This window comes from Mytilus galloprovincialis, chromosome 2, assembly GCF_965363235.1.
Source record: "Mytilus galloprovincialis chromosome 2, xbMytGall1.hap1.1, whole genome shotgun sequence".
Taxonomy (NCBI): domain Eukaryota; kingdom Metazoa; phylum Mollusca; class Bivalvia; order Mytilida; family Mytilidae; genus Mytilus; species Mytilus galloprovincialis.
The window spans coordinates 10,657,789-10,676,468 of NC_134839.1; the positions used below are offsets into that span (position 1 = coordinate 10,657,789).

The 18,680-nt window shown below is 31.5% G+C and overlaps 1 protein-coding gene across 2 annotated transcripts in view; it reads left to right on the top strand.

Annotated features, from left to right (window-relative positions):
- The window catches only part of LOC143062860 (uncharacterized), a 47,249-nt gene that overhangs the window by 16,939 nt on the left and 11,630 nt on the right, over positions 1-18,680 (top strand). For both annotated transcript variants that reach the window (XM_076234677.1, XM_076234676.1), the window contains one exon: positions 13,195-13,594. In XM_076234677.1, the coding sequence (XP_076090792.1) occupies positions 13,240-13,594 (355 nt within the window). In that variant the 5' untranslated portion in view covers positions 13,195-13,239. The remainder of the gene's footprint in view (positions 1-13,194; positions 13,595-18,680) is intronic.

Below are 18,680 nucleotides of genomic sequence, written 5' to 3' on the forward strand. Positions count from 1 at the left end.
ACCTTGTGTCATCATGAACGATAAATTTAATTGTGTAATGAAGTTGATTAAGGAATAACGAGAGTGCAGTTAGCCAATCATAAGATCGCATTATAATGAAACATACATCTAATGTAATTATTACACAATAAGATCTCAAAAATCATGAAGATTTTTTGCTGAGTGGTCTTCGCCGGTTTTGATTAAATGATTTGATACCCTTCTAATAAAAAACCCAAGTATTCTGAATCCAGATTTTTCCCATACTTTGAATTGTGTTTTTTTTTAATATTTTGATTGATAGCATCAAAAACTAAAGAATATGTTCGCGTTGAAGTTAAATGGTACAATATAAAAAAAAATTAAAAAAATATGCAGTTGCATGATCTTTACGTAAAATTTTCCAGCCAATTTAACTCGGAAATATACGGAAATGGTAATTAATAAAAATGTTTTTGTCACCATCACGAATTAGTTGACCGATGCAATGTGTCTGTTGCAAAATAAGGAATATAGCAGTCAGATAGAAGTTGTTTTCCGTCAGATAGCAGTTGTTTTCCACTTTTCCGTTGATTGATGGAGTTTCCACTTTGCCGCTGATTGATGGAGTTTCCACTTTTCCGTTGATTGATGGAGTTGTTTTCCACTTTTCCGTTGATTGATGGAGTTTGATGGTCAGTTTTTATGGACTTTCTTGTTTTGATTTGCTTTGAAGTATTTTTGTTATACTTATTTGCTTACCTTTAACTCAGAAGTGACATTTTTAACCAGAACGTCATCTGCTCTGTTATATTATTGAGTCTGTCCTTCTCCAGATTGAGTCATTTTGACATGACGTGTGAGGTATGAATAGCAGGAGATGCTCACTCTGTTGATGTACCTATTAACTCTCCTTGCTGAGTTCATGCAATTCCCCAACTTGTGTTTATTACTTTTATTACCTTATATTGTCTTTATCGGTTTACCAGATTTCCACATCTGTAAACAAATGTTGCAAAGTATGCTTTTGATTCGAGCGTCACTTGTGAGTCTTTTGTAGACAAAACGCGCGTCAAGCGCAAATATAAAATTTCAATCCTGGCATCTATGATGAGCTTATTACCCCTCTTTAAAAAAAAACGTTTGCACTGTCATTTGCTGGAAGACAAAGTTTATGTTGGGTTCATGTTTCCCAATTTTTGTTTATTCCGTTTATTTTTTTATTCGAATTGTTTTTCTTTTTGTCGACAATTTATTATTAATTAGGTTGTTGTCTTTCATTATCGGACTAATGAAAAATCTACCACATTTTCTTATTAAATCGTTCTTTTCTTCAAAAATGGTAATCGTAGAAAGTATTTTAAAATCATACATGGTACAGAAACCACATATCCTAACAGAAAGAAAACCAAAATCGAAATCATTAGAATGCTTGTATGATCGACAATACTTTTTAGTGTAGTTGGTATTAGCTGTGCATCCGTACAGCTACTGGTCAACGTCTGAAAGAGAATTAAGGCCAAACTTTTTCAAAGACAAAAAGAAAGGCCTTTTGCAAAGTTCTACGATTTAACTTGTAGATATATTGATAATTTCCTGTCATTCAATAACATGCATATCAGCATGTGCTTGTTTCTCATATATCCTAGTGAACTTGAAACTAACGACACTACCGAAAAATTAAGGTCATTAAGGTCTGTTCTATATCTTGATTCAGGTTTAATCTACCATTTTCTACATAAGAAAATGCCTGTACATAGTCAGTAATATGATAACCATTTGTTTGATGTGTTTGAGATTTTGATTTTAGACTTTCCGTTTTGAATTTTCCTCGGAGTTCAATACTTTTGTGATTTTATTTTTTTCTTCATAATTATATACATAGATGGAAGACTACAAACAAGAATTATTACATACGTAACAATGTCAGCTTGTCATCTTACAACTTTCCCGTTCCCAGTAGTAACATATCCTTTGCCCTATCGTTAGGCATTAACATTTCTCAACTCGATACTTATGTTTTTGGTGTGAACGTTCTTGATGAATGTAAACCTAGAAAAGCGTTTCTGACGCACACAATCCTATAAATAGATTTTTTTTCATAGCAGGAGACTCTTGCCTTATCGACACAACCAGTCTCTCTCCGTTTACAATTCATCCAATTCATAAGTTTTGGCTTTGTATCCTTATTTATAAATACTTAAGGATTTCCGATATTTTAACATCGGAGACTACCGCTGCCTATGATTTTTAATTGACATAATTTCATAATTTGACACATATTTGTTATTCGGAAATGTTGAGCATTTGCAAGCAGCAAACTAATATTCACATGAGAGGTGCTGTTCAGATATGCAAACATTCTAGTAATTTTATTAGATGGTTCTTGTATATGCTCAATTTTAAAGGATCTATAAACATGTTGAAATTGATCTAAATCTATGAACATTTTAAATCTATAAATTTTTAAAACAATACGCAGAAGAACCTTTTCAATTACGTCAACACAGTTTTTATTACAAGATGGTTCGTAAACAAACTCTTTTAGATTTTGTATTAAATGATCTTCCAATTGAAATGAATAAAAATCTGAATAAAAAATAAAAATTTCACTGACAAAAGTAGGCAAAATAAAGCCTTTATAAAATACATCCTTCACAGAAAATAAACAAATCAATGATATTCCATGTCTACAAAAAATTCTCAGCTGTTAGCATATGATGCTCTCACGGAACACGAATGCGTCAATATTCCATATCAGCCCAGCCTTCTTTAACACAAGACCAGAAATTTTAATAGCAAAATCCTTTTACGCCTCTTTCATAAATTGCTGATGGCTTTTCACTGAACTGTCCGTTTCCATTGAGTACCTTAACCCCATCTCATGTCCATGTAAACTTGAGAAATAAAGTATATTGACTAATATTTAGATTGATCTCTGGGTTAAAAACTCATCAAGCAATAGTTAAGGACAACTGAGAACTACAAGAAAAAAAAGACAAATCTGTTGTCAAATTTCCATCCGTGAGTATTAATATACAACTCTACGGAAGCGTATTAGCGCCACACATTTTATTTTTTTTATTTGTCTTCCTATGTTTGCGTTATAACGCAAACCTTTGCGTTATAACGCAAACCTTTGCGTTATAACGCAAACCTTTGCGATATAACGCAAACCTTTGCGTTACAACGCAAACATCTTTATTTCAATTATTCATGAAGTTTTGTATATATGTCCGTCTGTCATTCATTTCGGATGTGATTTACTAGTAGATAAAAAAAGAAACATACATACAAGGCCAAATCATTATAATAAATATGCATAGGAATAATGGAATAATTGAAGTGCAATTATACATAAATTAAGACTGATTTGTGCATCAGAAAAGTATATAATTTAACAAGAAAATAGATATAGTATATAGTCATATTAAAATTGAAAGATCAAAAATAATGTCATACAATTGTGAAACCTCCAAGTCAAATAGACAAAATGATCTTTCTGCTTTAAAATGAATTATTAATAAGGAAACATTTTTTTTAAATCTCAGAATATGATCAAGATTCTTTGATAGAAAGTCATTGAATTTTCATTTCAATATAATGAAATATTTTTAAGATGCTTGGGTAGCAATTTGAATAGAGAGAACATAATTTTATTAATAAAACATCTTCATTCTATACATTTATTGCCAAAGGGTAGCTTGTTTGAATGTAACCTACTTTACACAGTTCTCAAACGAGAGCTTACTTTGGAAGTATATTTATATTCGGTTATAGCTATATTAGCAGGGTTGATTTTTTTCTTAGGTATAACCTCAATTTACTCAATTTTCTTTGTAATATATATACTAGTAGTAACTTGGATATCGTTTTTGGGGACCTTTATAGTTTGTTGTTTAGTGTGAGCCAATGCTCCGTGTTGAAGACCGTAATTCGGCCTATGAAGGTTTACTTTTACGAATAGTGACTTAGATGGAGAGTTTTCTTATTGGCACTCATACCACATCTTCTTATATTATTATGCTCATTATTAGTCATTGATATGATCTAATTATTCAAGCAGTTTACTTTGCAATTACTACAAAGGTGATAAATTTTATTATATCCAGCCTCCTCCATTAACAACTACTGTTTCCTTTGAATCTTAAATAAGAAATAAGATAAAACAAATGTTTGCGTTATAACGCAAAGGTTTGCGTTATATCGCAAAGGTTTGCGTTATATCGCAAAGGTTTGCGTTATAACGCAAACATAGGAAGAAAAATAAAAAAAAAAATGTGTGGCGCTAATACGCTTCCGTACAACTCCTTAGTCCTGTTGCGTTTTGTTTTCTTTTGTGTCTCTGCTAATGGTATGAGCAAGGACTGGTACAAATAAAGATTTGAATAGCAGATGTTTCATTTATGTTCAAATACACGTCAGGTATGCGGTTATAAGAAGGAACGATTGAAATAACTTTATATGTTACAAGGCCACCATGAAAATTCAATAACCATTAGAACACTCCCTATCACAGTTTATCTGTCAAAGATCAAGTTTCTCAATATTACTGGTTTTGTCATGCTCCTGTCCTGTCTTGGATGCTTACATGTTGACTTGATGTTAAAATCAGTAAACTGTTTTAAACCTAGACTTTAGAGGTATATGTATTTGACCATCGTTATATTGACTTTAAATAAGAATATCTCTTGTGTGTGTTTTTTTTTTTTTTTTTTCTTTTTTTGTTGTTTATAACTTGCGAGGGGCTTTCGTGTACTAATTTAGTATTATGAACACATGCTTGTTTCTTGTTTCTATATACTATGAAAAAGAGATAATTTCGATTGTCCCACCTATGATAGTAGAGGGGCATTATGTTTTCTGGTCTGTGCGTCCGTTCGTCCGTCTGTCTGTCTGTCTGTCTGTTCATCCGTTCATCCGTCTGTCCCGCTTCAGGTTAAAGTTTTTGGTCAAGGTAGTTTTTGATGAAGTTGAAGTCCAATCAACTTGAAACTTAGTACACATGTTCCTTATGATATGATCTTTCTAATTTTAAAGCCAAATTAAACTTTTGACCCCAATTTCATGGTCCACTGAACATAGAAAATGACAGTGGATGTTTCAGGTTAAAGTTTTTGGTCAAGGTAGTGTTTGATGAAGTTGAAGTCCAATCAACTTGAAACTTAGTACACATGTTCTCTATGATATTATCTTTCAAATTATATTTTTTATCCAATTTCATGGTCCATTGAACATGGAAAATAATAGTGCGAGTGGGGCATCCGTGTACTTTGGACACATTCTTGTTTTTGTCTGTAACCATGTATGATTTACTCATATACGAACGCTTGTAGAAGTGTCACAACACCGTTTTCTTGTTGGTTGCCAGATCATGATTACTCATAATAAGTATGCATTTTGAGTGTGATCCTTACATTTTTACAGCGTGAAATAAAATACAGGAAAATAAAATTAATAAAATTAATTAGGAAAAGTTTGATTTAAATTTTGATAGGTTTGATTTGTTACGCTTATTTCACTTTGGAGTGGAACCTTTTGTATTTATAAACATCATGATATATACAGGATCTACCATGTGCCATATTAGAGTTGTGCACTTTGAATTGCAGAATTAAACAAGGTCGGATATTTTATATGGATACTAAATGTATTGCTTCTGTCGATTAAAGCGATTTTCCATTTATTTTAGAACTGTATAATGAACACATTTGATTGCAACGTCTTAACAGATCTCTAACTTATTATATCCAAATGAATAGGAAAAAGGACATGGTTGACCTATTATAGGTTTTTAATAGAACAAAGTGAATAAGCATTTTTATGGATTGGAACAGTTTCCTTTTGTAGAATGTTAGATTGTATTTCAATCAGAATATTTGTAATACAATAAAATATAGTTTGCAATATCATTATAGTTTACATAGTACACTGTTTCGTTAAATCAGCATATCAAAGGTCGTGCAGACGTCTTTTTATTAGGTGATGATCAGAGTTGTTAAGTGTGTTCTTAAGGACTTCGATAAACGTTGGTCCACTTTAACTTACATATATTTATGTAATTCTATCAAACGAGAAAGTAAATACCATATGGGGATATTGTAAAGTTTACCGAATCCCTTCAGATTCCACAATATATTTGACTTCAAGTGCAGGTTATCAGAACTGGACCACCTCGTTGATAGAATTGTGATGCGTCCTCTTAAGGTCAAATATATGAATGCAGGCGGATTTTTGTGCACTTATTGACCATTCACACTTGTCATTTTTAATTAATGTTTGTGTTATTTTAAACGAACAGGTGCAAGTTACTGTCGAGGGACACCAGGAAAGTTTATTTTACATAAGCAAATTGTACTTATCATGTCATTTTTCATATAATTTATAAATGAATTCAATGTATAGAGTTCAACTACTAGTATATCATTGTTTCAACAATGTGAGTATTTTACTTACGAAACCTTAAAAGTGCCGGAACACATTATTAATTACTATTGTACTATTGTACGAAACCACAATATTTAAATTGTATATATGGAGGACAGGCAGTAAATAAAATGCGTATAAAAAAATACATAACCCTACCTTAAAAGCATTCATTTCAATTCAACCAACGAGCACTATTTGTTAGCTTATAGATGAGTTTATTGGATGCTTTAATTTGCAAGTGAAAATTCATTTCCGTAGAGGTATTTTTTTTATTTTTAAACAAGATATATGGAACGAAATTTAAACAAATGTAAAACTAGTTGTCGGATATTTGCTCATTTAATTAACCATATTTTTTTAAAATATAAAGCAATATTGAAAGAAAGTCATGATCAGAAACTCAAATTTCAACTTCGCCACCCATGTGCATATGTTCAAAAACATTTCCGTTCTCTATCTTAAAACGCCCTGTAGTTCAGGTATGGAATTTGGCATAATTATTCAAAACAAAAAGGTATGTTACATGTATGTACATAGGTGTGGTGAAAAGTTATTGATAATCGAAAGATTGTCGAACTTAAACACCCCTTTGCATATACGTTGAAAACCCCTATTTGCATCTTAATTTAATTATATACATGCAGCTTTGGCTTCTGTAATGACTCCCGTCAGTGCCGTCACTATCCTCTAGCTCGAGACTTATATGTCTTGGGCTGTATCAAGTCAGGAATATGTCATTTGTTATCTAATTGTTCGTTTCTGTGTATGTTGCATTGCCGTTTGTTTTGTGTTGTACTACAGTGTTTCTGTTGTTTCGTTGTTTGCCTCTTATAGTTTATGTGTTTTCCTTGATTTTAGTTTTCTCTCAATCGATTCATGACTTTTGAACAGCGGTATACTACTGTTGCCTTTATTTGTCAATTAATACAGCAGAAAGTGACTAGATACCCCATCACAACTACATACACAACTTGTTTCCTTTAAAAAAAGAAAAGCAATACATGAACCTAAGACCAATGACTGGTCACCAAAAGATTGTTGCTGAATTTGTGTTTGCTTTGATTTGAAATAATTGACCTTGAATAGAAGTCAGTTGAAAGTGTATATTTACAGCTACTATATGAATATACATTTTAAAGTTCGACTATTTTATTCATTACTTGGCAATTTACACAATTTTTCCGATGATAACCCTTTTGCAAATCCCCAATTTCTAGAAACCAAATGACTTATGCAAATTGCACAAACCAATCGCAATCTTTTATGAACTAAGTTTGCTTTATAATCTGGAATTCTGGATATATTTATTTTATCTATCAGATCTTTTATTCTTTTACCTGTATGGATGCCTTCATATTCTCAACTGCATGTTATAGAAGCTGTCTGTACGCATGATAGGTGTTGTATAGATAAATTAAATTCCAATTTCCATATGCGGAGAAACATGTGGCATGCAACTAATAGGGACCTTATATGAAGAGTTATTTTGGTCTCATAAAACATCTCAAATTTTACTTAAATCAATTCAAACATTCTACATGGAAATTTGGTTTTGCCGAAGAATAGCTTTTATTATTTTGAAGTTTTACGAATACCTGAACACACTTTTAAAATAACCAATTTATATAAAACTTTATGTAGATATAAAAAGATACCAGAATTAAATTATGTACACAAGATGTGAGTTAAGTCTACAAAAAAGCATCAGTGACACTCAAATGAAAAAAGTTAAAAGGTAAAATAAATTCCAAAGTTAACGAACCTATTCCTTGGGAAGACAATCCTTAGCTTTTTTGAAAAGTGACTCAAAAAAGAAACAAAAGAGAAACAGCTAGAGGTCAGAATATCGTTAGTAATGATGACCGTGTTTGAAAGTCACATGTCAATCTCTTTCTGCCGTATATTGAATTTTAATAAGAAAAACAAAAATGCGCTTTCACGACTGAAATTATAATATTGCATGCACGTGATACATGTATATTAGCACATGAAATGATAAATAGAAAGTATACACACTGATACTCAGGAAAATAATACTCAGTTTGCGTCATCACATTTGTTAAGCTTATAGTTGAATTCGAATGTCAAACTACCTACGTCAAATGTTTTGACTCCTGTTCATCGACATTTTATCTGGAATTTTTGAGAACGCAAGCCGATAGTGTGCGTTTGAAATGTGATATATAATGTGAATGAATCAAGACGTGTAGGATAGTTGGTCAACACAGTGAATACAATTTTCAAAACCGTACCATAGATAAAGGTTAAACCGTACCATAGATAAAGGTTAAACCGTACCATAGATTAAGGTTAATTCATTAAAAAAAAAGAAAAAAAAGAATTGAAATTTTATAATAAACATATGATCCTGTTAGTAATTTTTATGCTCCACCTACAATAGTAGAGGGGCATTATGTTTTCTGGTCTGTGCGTCCGTTAGTCCGTCCGTCCGTCCGTCTGTCTGTCCGTCTGTCTGTCCGGCGTAAACATGTCGCACCGTAACTTGAAAACGACTTATCCAAATTTCATGAAACTCAATATAGTTGTTTCTTATGATGGTCAAATGATCTGTATGCTTTTTGGTGAAAATAAGATTAAAACTTTTTGAGTTACGGCACTTTGTAACTAAAACAGGCGTGTGTTTTTTTTTTTTCACATTTCGCACCGTATCTCAAAAAACGATTATTGATTGTGGCTTAAAACTTTAAACACTTCTTAGTGATATTAATCTTAATATCTGTATACTTTTTGGTGATGATTTAAAATTTCATTTTTGAGTTATTGAGTATTTTGTAAAAAAGGGGGAGGGTTTTTTTACATGTCGCGTTATATCTCAAAAACTATTTATGATTATTGCTTAAAACTTTTCACATGTCTTTTTTATATTAATCTTAAGATCTGTATACTTTTTGGTGATGATTCAAAATTTTATTTTTGAGTTATTGAGTATTTTGTAAAATAGGGGGAGGGTTTTTTTACATGTTGTGCCGTATCTCAAAAACAATTTATGATTATTGCTCAAAATCTACACATTTCTTTGTTATGTTAATCTAAAGATCTGTTAACTTTTTGGTGATGATTCAAAATTTTATTTTTGAGTTATTGAGTATTTTGTAAAACAGTGGAGGGTTTTTTACATGTCGTGCCGTATCTCAAAAATAATTTATGATTATTGCTTAAAACTTTACACACTTCTTTGTTATATTAATCTTAAGATCTGTATACTTTTTGGTTTTGATTCAAAATTTTATTTTAGTGATTTTTTAATTTTTTGTAAAAAAAAAAAGGGTGGGGGGTTTCAAATGTCCCACCGTGTTCAAAAACAATATATGGTTATTGCTTAAAACTTTCTCAGAAACTATTTATGATTATTGCATAAAACCTCCACACAAGACATCGGGCGTATCATGCAGAGTATCTTGTCATATAAAGTACTTATTTCTTACTTGCCACTCTGAATTTTCTGACTTCAATTATTATATGACCCCTTATATTGTCATTATTGTTGGTTTCTACAGAAAAATAAAAACAGTATATATTTTGTGTTTCATGTAAAATACTATATATTTCTTTGATTTCTGTTAAATTAATCAAATTAAATACGTTTGATAATAATACATATATCATTTTTCTGTTTTCCGATCTAATATATATATTAAAACCAGAATGTTCTCTCCTTAACCCCGGTTACAACAGATCGTACAATTTTTTGTCGTGGGAGATAATTAAAATAGTTGTCGTGACGCTGAAGTGCAAAATGTCAAAAAAAAATATTAAAGTTTAGGACTGACGGATTTCAATCGGCCAACTTTTCAGTAACTACTTTATGATACATTATTGTTTATAATGGTTTACTTGTGTTTTTCTATTTTAGCATTGTTGTTTTACCAAGGATTTGTATAGTCTTACTATACAAATCCTTGGTTTTACATACTTAATTTTTTTGGTTATATATTTATTTTATTTTTCCGTTTTCCCCAGGTGACAGGGGAGTCCATAGTCTTCGATTATACTTTTGAAATATATTAATAATTGTTTTTATCATATATTGGTGAACGTTGTATATTTCCATCTAGAAGTATTTTGGTTTTAGTGTCTCTATGTAACTCTTTAATTGATGTTTACCCAACATACAGATTATCTATCCAAGTTTATTATCAAGTCAAAGGTTTTTTTCCTTTGGTAGTCGACTTTGTATTGTACGTTGTTTAAATGTTCTAAAACACGAATAACTGTTCGACATAGCTCCCTCTTGATATTTCCTTTATTAGTATCAGTTTACAAACAATGAATTGTGAGGCTTGAGGAAAAATTCATGGAAAGGACGAAAAGCCAAATTAACAGAGGTAAAGCTGCGTACTCCTTCTCTAAAATGTGGATATATAAATCTTTTGAACTGCTTATCTTTTAAGAATTACTATCAACATCGAAGTTAAATTCAATTTGTTGGAATACGAAACAATACCATAAAATTTGATAAGGATTGTTTAAACGATTCTTTAAAAGTTATCGCATGAAAGCGGCTAATGTCCGCCAGGACAACCCGGAAATCCCCGTTAAAACCCGATGTGTCCATTACGTCAGTATCAACAAAAGAAGTCAGAAACGATAAGTCGGTCATAAAGCTTAACTCGAGATCGCATTATGTTTATTTTTAAATATTATGAATTTCATATCTACAGTGGCTTGTACGCAACAAAAGACTGGTTTTCAGAGATAAAAGGTAGGGACGATTTCCCCTTTATCTATTTCACACTATTGCCATTTTGAAAAAGTCACTCAATGTCTGTACCAAGTCAGGAATAGGACAGTCGTTGTCCCATGATTCGATTGATGTGGTTGAGCCTTTGATATTGCAATTTGATTAGGGACTTTCCGTTTTGAATTTCAGTATTTTTGTAATTATACTTTTATTCGATCTTTACGTACGCTTATAGTATCATAGCTTCATTTGGGTACTTTGAGGTTTTTACAGTAATTTTGACTTATTACTAAACAAATGAAGAAGTAATGTTTGCCTCAAATAAGCCCAATACCTTGGTTTCAATAGAACAACCAATTTTAAGTATTTATATAAAAAATATATAAGAACGATATTATTAACAAAAATTAACTGAAATATTTTGTTATAATACAGCTTTATGATATCTTTTTGATACAACTTATTTAATTTTTTGTTTCTTTGACATCTTTATATGCAAATTTATATGAAACAAATATGCAATGCTGTATCAAAATTGCATTTAACAGCAACATGCATAAAAACATGTACATTTACTTTTTTATCGAGTTTCGAAAATCATAATGGCACTCTTTTGTTTATAAATCTGATTTATATTCAAAATCAAAACATTCTGAGCACATGCTGTATCGAAACTGAAGTCACATCATAGGTTGCGCGCAGTAGGGTCCAAATTCAATACAGTAATATACAATGTCATGTATCATCGAAGATTAACTGCTTATTGTTACTGAATACAACCAAACTGACTGCTTTAAGCGTATTATTCGTTCTTGTAAAAGTAAACAAAAACAAAAACGTATTCATAAACTTCATTGAAAATAAAAATTAGGAAGTGAAAAACTCTAAATTTGAAAAGTATCAGTAATTACTTTAAGTGAGGAGATTTTACAGTACACCTGGGTTGAGTTCAATATCGTAGCAGCTACGTAGCTGCTATCAATATCTATGTAGCAACTAGTCTATAGCTACACGTTCAATAGTCAAATTATACGCAGCACTACGTAGCTGCTACTATATTGAACTCAACCATGTACTGTTTTTACAGTACACCTGTACTGTAATGCAGACAGTTGTAATTCTGCTAGATGAGTGTAGACTGTTTGAATTACATGTAATAGGGTCGTAATTGGTAAATTAAATATTTTTCAACAAAAATATTATAACTGCATTTGATTGATAAGTCTGTCGTATATAATTTGTTTCTTTTATGTAATTTAATCATATTGCAAGGTTATATAGTGGAATTTTGGTCCTTGAGCAAAATTGTTTAAAAACAAAAATGTTGATCAAAGCTAATTTATCTGGTCTTCAAAGTTAGAAATTTGCTGTTGGCGATTTGAGACTCAGTTGAAATTGCAAATTGTAATTTTTAAAGTACATCTCGTTGCATATTATTTATAATTTAGTATTACCTTTGATTTGAAGTTACTACCGGTATCTACTGCCTTTACTCATGTTACATTTCAATTGATTAAAAAGTAATGTGCATATACGTGTCTAGTTCAAATAAGAAAAACCTACCTGGAAAATGAAAAAAACACATTTTTATCATTTTCATTCATACTACAACAGATGTAAGGTAAATGACTTAGAATATAATTAATATTTAAATAAAACACCGCATGTAGTTTCCTGTGTATTGTAGTTTTACATAGTATTGATTCTCAACTTTATCAATGAAGTAAACAGCGTGGGAGATTCAGTTGAAACATCCAATGTATAAGCGTCTTGTCAGCGATCGGAAAACGCATTGGCTACCGTCTGTTCAATGTATCTGAGAATAACCAGCACGGGCTGGAGTTAATGAATTGGAGGTGTGTTAACCTTTACCAAAGTTTTATGTCACAATGACATTCAAAATAAAAAAAATCATGAATGGAATAGTAAATGAATCATATAAAATTTAGCATCAGTGTCTGAGAGAATAGTTGTCCTGGTATTGATGAGAGGAATCGAGTTGTTCTTGTATTTATGTAAGAGGGAAAACTCAATACACAGTTATCAGTTGTTAAATTGATCTGATTTCATATACTAGAAACTAATACCGTTATTGTATTTTACAGTCGATGGATATAGCTATCTGCTAACGCTGTGGTAGTAATAACATTATGAAACAACTATGGTTCAGTTTATTTATATACTTTACCTGTATCCGTGGAGGTACTTTAACACGAACATGGTTTAGAGCCATGAACAAAAACTCTAAAAATTCCAATTCAACAACCGATGAACTATCTAGTCCATTTAAAGCATTCGGAAGACAATTAGACGAGGAAATAGCTAAAACAAAGATCAAAATGAGAATGTGTGGTTACTTGAAGCAGTTATGCAAAACAACTATAGACAGAAAACCTCTCATCACAACTGTCAACCCGAGGGAGACAACAACAAATGCTGCAACAGAACCAACATCATCTACTGCATCTAACATCAACATATCATTAGTTTTCTCAGAACCATCAGGTAAGCCGTTTAGTTATTTTTTATAGTGCAGGAAACATGCGTCCTTTTTACTTTGCTTGATTGTTGTCTTATTGGCAATTTTACGCCGCAAGGTAGCCTTTTTGCTGTAATGCGGCGGAAAGCAAACTTCAATTTTCCATCTTTAAGCCTGATTTACTGTCCTTATTTATTGAATGTTTTACTTAAACTGTTGTATCTTTTTCTTTTTATTTCATATAAGTGCAACGTCAGCCCTTTTAGAAAGTTGTGGCCTCTGTTGATTATTACACAAGTCCAATGTTAGCACTTTTAGAAAGTTGTGGCCTTTATTTTTTAATAAAATAAGTTCAATTTTAGCACTTTTAGAAAGTTGTGGCCTTTGTTGATCAGTGCACAAGTACAATGTTCTATAACTTGATCATAGCTTAAGTGCAATTTCAGCACTTTTAGAAAGTTGTGGCCTTTGTTGATCATTACACAACTACAATGTTCTATAACTTGATCATGCCATTATCACGGAACTCTATTAGTGTCATTTATATCGTGTAGCTCTCTCTTAACCAATTCGATTATACAACCTTACTTTATATTGACAATGTTCTCATTCTGAATATTACTATATTGAACGCTTTCTTGGATAAATATTCCAATAGTATTATAGAGGATATTATGCTGAAGCTGTTTGGTTTTTTTTTTTCAATGTAATACAGATTATATCGAGTAAGCATTTTTAAAAAGTCGTTTAGTCGTCTAAAAATATGCATATTTTTATTGCACTTGTTTTTGTAAAAGTCGTTACAATGTAAATAACAAGTCCTTTTATGGTTTGAAATATGCTTTTATTTTATTTCGCTTGTTTTTTTTAGAATTATTTATATGGTAGTAGTTAGATCACATAGCATTGTTTATCTCATGTATCCTGTTCGGCATTGCTAGAAAACATGCTTTTACTGAGTGCTCAATCTTGCATTGGTGGTTTTTTTTCAAAAGAGACGGTATAGGGCGTATTTTTGGCCCCTTTAATTTATCTTTCAAACAAGATCTTTTAAATGTTCTGTATGGTAAAAATTGATTATACCAATAGCTTTATAAGCCAAATAAGTCAATTACAACATGATCATGACGTCATAGTGACATCGCAACAAATTGTATTATCCTTTTTGTATTATGGATAAAATTAACATTTGAAGAGGTAACCTGGTTTACTATTTCTCAACGTTCGGGTACCATATAGGCTCTAATAATAATTCACCCTCATTACGTAAACATACACTTTTTTTTATACAATCAGTCTTATGGCCTAAGCTTAAAAACATATCCTCGGACTTCAAGATCTTATCTCGGTTATAACTTCCTGTGGCGTTAAACAAAAAATTATAGGTCAATATACGTTTTTTATGTTTCGCTTGCAATAGCAAAACAAGTACAATAGATATAGAATTTGTATAACAAAACTAATCGACAAATAAGTTCTTTCAAATACTTCTTTTGTTAAAGAGACAATCTGAAATTGTCTTATATACCCCTATTTCTCTATTCGTATCCGCCTATCATTGATGATGGTACTTATAGTATGACATTCAAATTTCTTTTGCAGGTAAGTATGTATTGACCTTGAAAAATGTATGCCAAATTCTTTCTGTAGCACAGTGTTACGATAAAATAATTACACCCTTTATAAGAACACCCTGATTATATCATATAACTTTTAGCTTTAAATGTTATTGATCTATTTGTTTAAGCCATCGTGACGTCCGTTGAGTGGTTTGTGTGTAAACTGGGTCACATATCGACGCATTAAAAAAACGAACTGGTTGGCATTGGCATTGACATACTAATATTAAGATTTGATCATTCTTTAGCTTAAATAAAACATGACAATAATACAACACTTCAAGAACGAGTTATCGAATAAAAATGAGAAAACGTGACCAAAAATCAAGTTCTATTTATCCGCTTTTGGACTCGGACTTCAGAGGCTTGATCTGTTTCAATTGTTTACCAACCTATAAATCATATTAATTTAAAATACAAAATTTACAAAGGTATCGCTTTAATTGTTGTCATTTCAGTTCCTTATCTGTATTTCCCAGGTGTATCTACATTCACTGTTCATAAATAAGTTTAGAAAGGGGTTAAAGGTCAATGAAAAAGAAAACTAAACTTCAAGAGCCTGCAATTCAGTGGTAGTTGTTTGTTGATGTGTTACATATATAAGTTTATCGTTCATTTTTTGTACATATGTTACGCCGTTAGTTTTCTCGTTTGAATTGTTTTACATTTGTCATTTCGGGGCCTTTTATAGCTGACGATGCGTTATGAGCTTTTTTCATTGTTGAAGGCTGTACGATAACCCATATTTCTGTGTCATTTCGTCTCTCGTGGAGAGTTGTCTCATTTGGCAATCATACTATATCTTCTTTTTTTATATTCACAAAATAAAAGAAAAGGCATCAAGAGGTATCCGTATGACCTTTTGTAGTTTCGGCGTGAAGACATCGTATCTTAAAATATAATTGGTTTTAATGTGAAGGTGGAACTTGTTACTCATGTACTAATCTGAGGGTTTTGATTTTAGTATGTGTCTGTTTTACTTTATTGGGCTTTACAATAAGTGAACCGGTAATCAGTGTAATACTTTTATTTATTAAATAGTATCGCATAGTCAGCTGCCATACATGTACAGCTTCAGCAGTCGTAGCCAATAGAGCCATGATACAGATCTACATATTTATATCTGAAAGGCTATTTTAACATATAAACTTTTATGCTAGAGTATTTTTGTAAAATATCGTGTTATTTCTTGTATTTTAATTATATACTATTCGAGTTCAATGAGACACGGTCGTTTAAAACTCTGATACGGTGCGATTGAAATAAGATATAAAAAGGTTGACGAACTTTTGTATCCTCATCTTCTTTGGCATGCTAATTATATCTATTATTGACTCAAATCGGGTTTTGTTTGTAAACGATACAGGGAAACAAAAGAAAGATTTAATAATTGTCACATTATGACTCGCAATTATTCAACTTGTCTGCAGATTTTTACCAGCTACCAGACAGGTTAACCAATAGAATTACAATTAATTGGCTACGTTTATTTCTGGGTATGGATATAGAGTTATCAGATTAGGATATTGATGAATATCTGCCTTATTCTCTATTGGGATTATGCAGTCATGTAATAACGGGTCGCCAGTTTAAGTAAAGTGAAATCTATGCTATTATTGGCATTAGCAAATAATGTCTCGGTTTCAATCGGTCACATTTCCTGGTATGATAATCATTAATGGTGACAGTAAAAACAGTACTGTATATATAGTAGCTTGTATTTTGTTTTAAGAGGGATCGTTTGCTGTTTGTGATATGCGTATTTGATTAATTGATTGTTTCTATATAATGTCCAGTGGCAAATATCTCATGCATTGAACAAAACAGTAATGTATAAAGTAGCTTGTATTTTGTTATATCAGTAACTGTAGATCGTTCTTTATTTGTGATATGTTTAATATGATTGTTTGGTTGTTTCTTTTACATGTTCAGTTACAAATATTTCATGCATTTATTGTCGAAATACTGTATGTTAATTAATTTGTTCTCAGGCAAAAAACACATGAAATATTTGCCACTGGACGTGTAAAGATCTACACGGTAAGTTGGTCTGGTCTTTGGATAAAGGGTGAGTTTGAAATGGGTCCGACATTAAGCATTGGATCTACCCATCTATGGACCTCTGTACGAATCGTTGCTAGTTCTCATTATCGTTAACTGTTTAGCAAGGGTTTAGCTGTCGCACAGGACAGTCTATTGATAACCATATATTATTAATGCTATTATAATATCCAAGTCAATTCGTGGGTTCTTTAAATTAGTATTCATCGATGTTGATGTCCCATCATTTTGCTTTGGTCATTTATATTATTGATCATATTGGGTTTTTTTTTAGCATTGACAAATGGTAAATGCATATGAAAGAAAAAAGTATAAGCACAAGTAAACTTTCTCTATAGGCATAAATGAGAAGTTTAGAAATAATATAAGAATAAGTGCTCTAATTTGGTTTTATTTTTCTTTTATTGTTTGACGTGTAATTTATGTTGGCTAATGTATCTTAGGTAAAACAGGTCACTAGGTCAAAGTAATAAACTTATTAAAAGTCGGTAGATTAGAAACAGACGGGTGTCTCTGCCATTATGGAACACGGGTATATTGGCTGTGGTCAGATTTTAAAATAAACAAATGACCACTTATTGTCCGGATTCGGCGTAATATTTGTTGCTCGGGTTACTCTTTAAAAACGATAGTTTTCCCTACAAAGTGACGCTGATCAGATCAAATAAGACTGCATAGTCATACATGTACATGTTATACCGACACAAATAGACAATCAATTTTATTCGACTGTTAAACATATTGTTAGTTTAATCAATATTTGATTGGTTGAGACAATCCCTAGTATCATTGAACAAATCTTCATATTCCATTCTGAGGATCATATTCCCCTCTGAAATGTCGGGATTACATCGTGCGACGTTTCTCGCGGTTAATGTACATATAACGTGTTGAACTTCTTATTTTTCTTAAAATAGCGATAGCAAAAATCATTTTCATGTTCAAATTTATTTCTGACGATAAAGAAAAAGACTAATAATTAAGTTTTGATATGTATTGTTAATCAATGGGTATGTCGTGTTTAACTTATAAAAGCAAGCGGATAAGGAAAAAATGTATGCACATTAATATTTAATGTATTGATAGTAAACAAAGCATAATCAGTGGAGTAAATCATTCATTTCCCTTTGTCTCGGGAGATATGAAGATTGTCTCACCCTCGAAAATCATATTTCCCTCTGGCAAAGCTCTCGTGAAATTTTAATATTCTTTGGTGAACAATTCTTCAAATCTCCCTCTGACACGGGAAATAAATGTAGTGACAATCGGCGTTACAATTCACAGTCTGTATAGTCATACATGTTCATGCCATACAGACACAAACATACACAAAAAATCAATTGTATTGACAATCGGCGCGTTAAAATTCACAAATCTTTATCAACCAAAAATGAAATGATTTCTAACTGTCCAAATACTGACGCCATGAGAA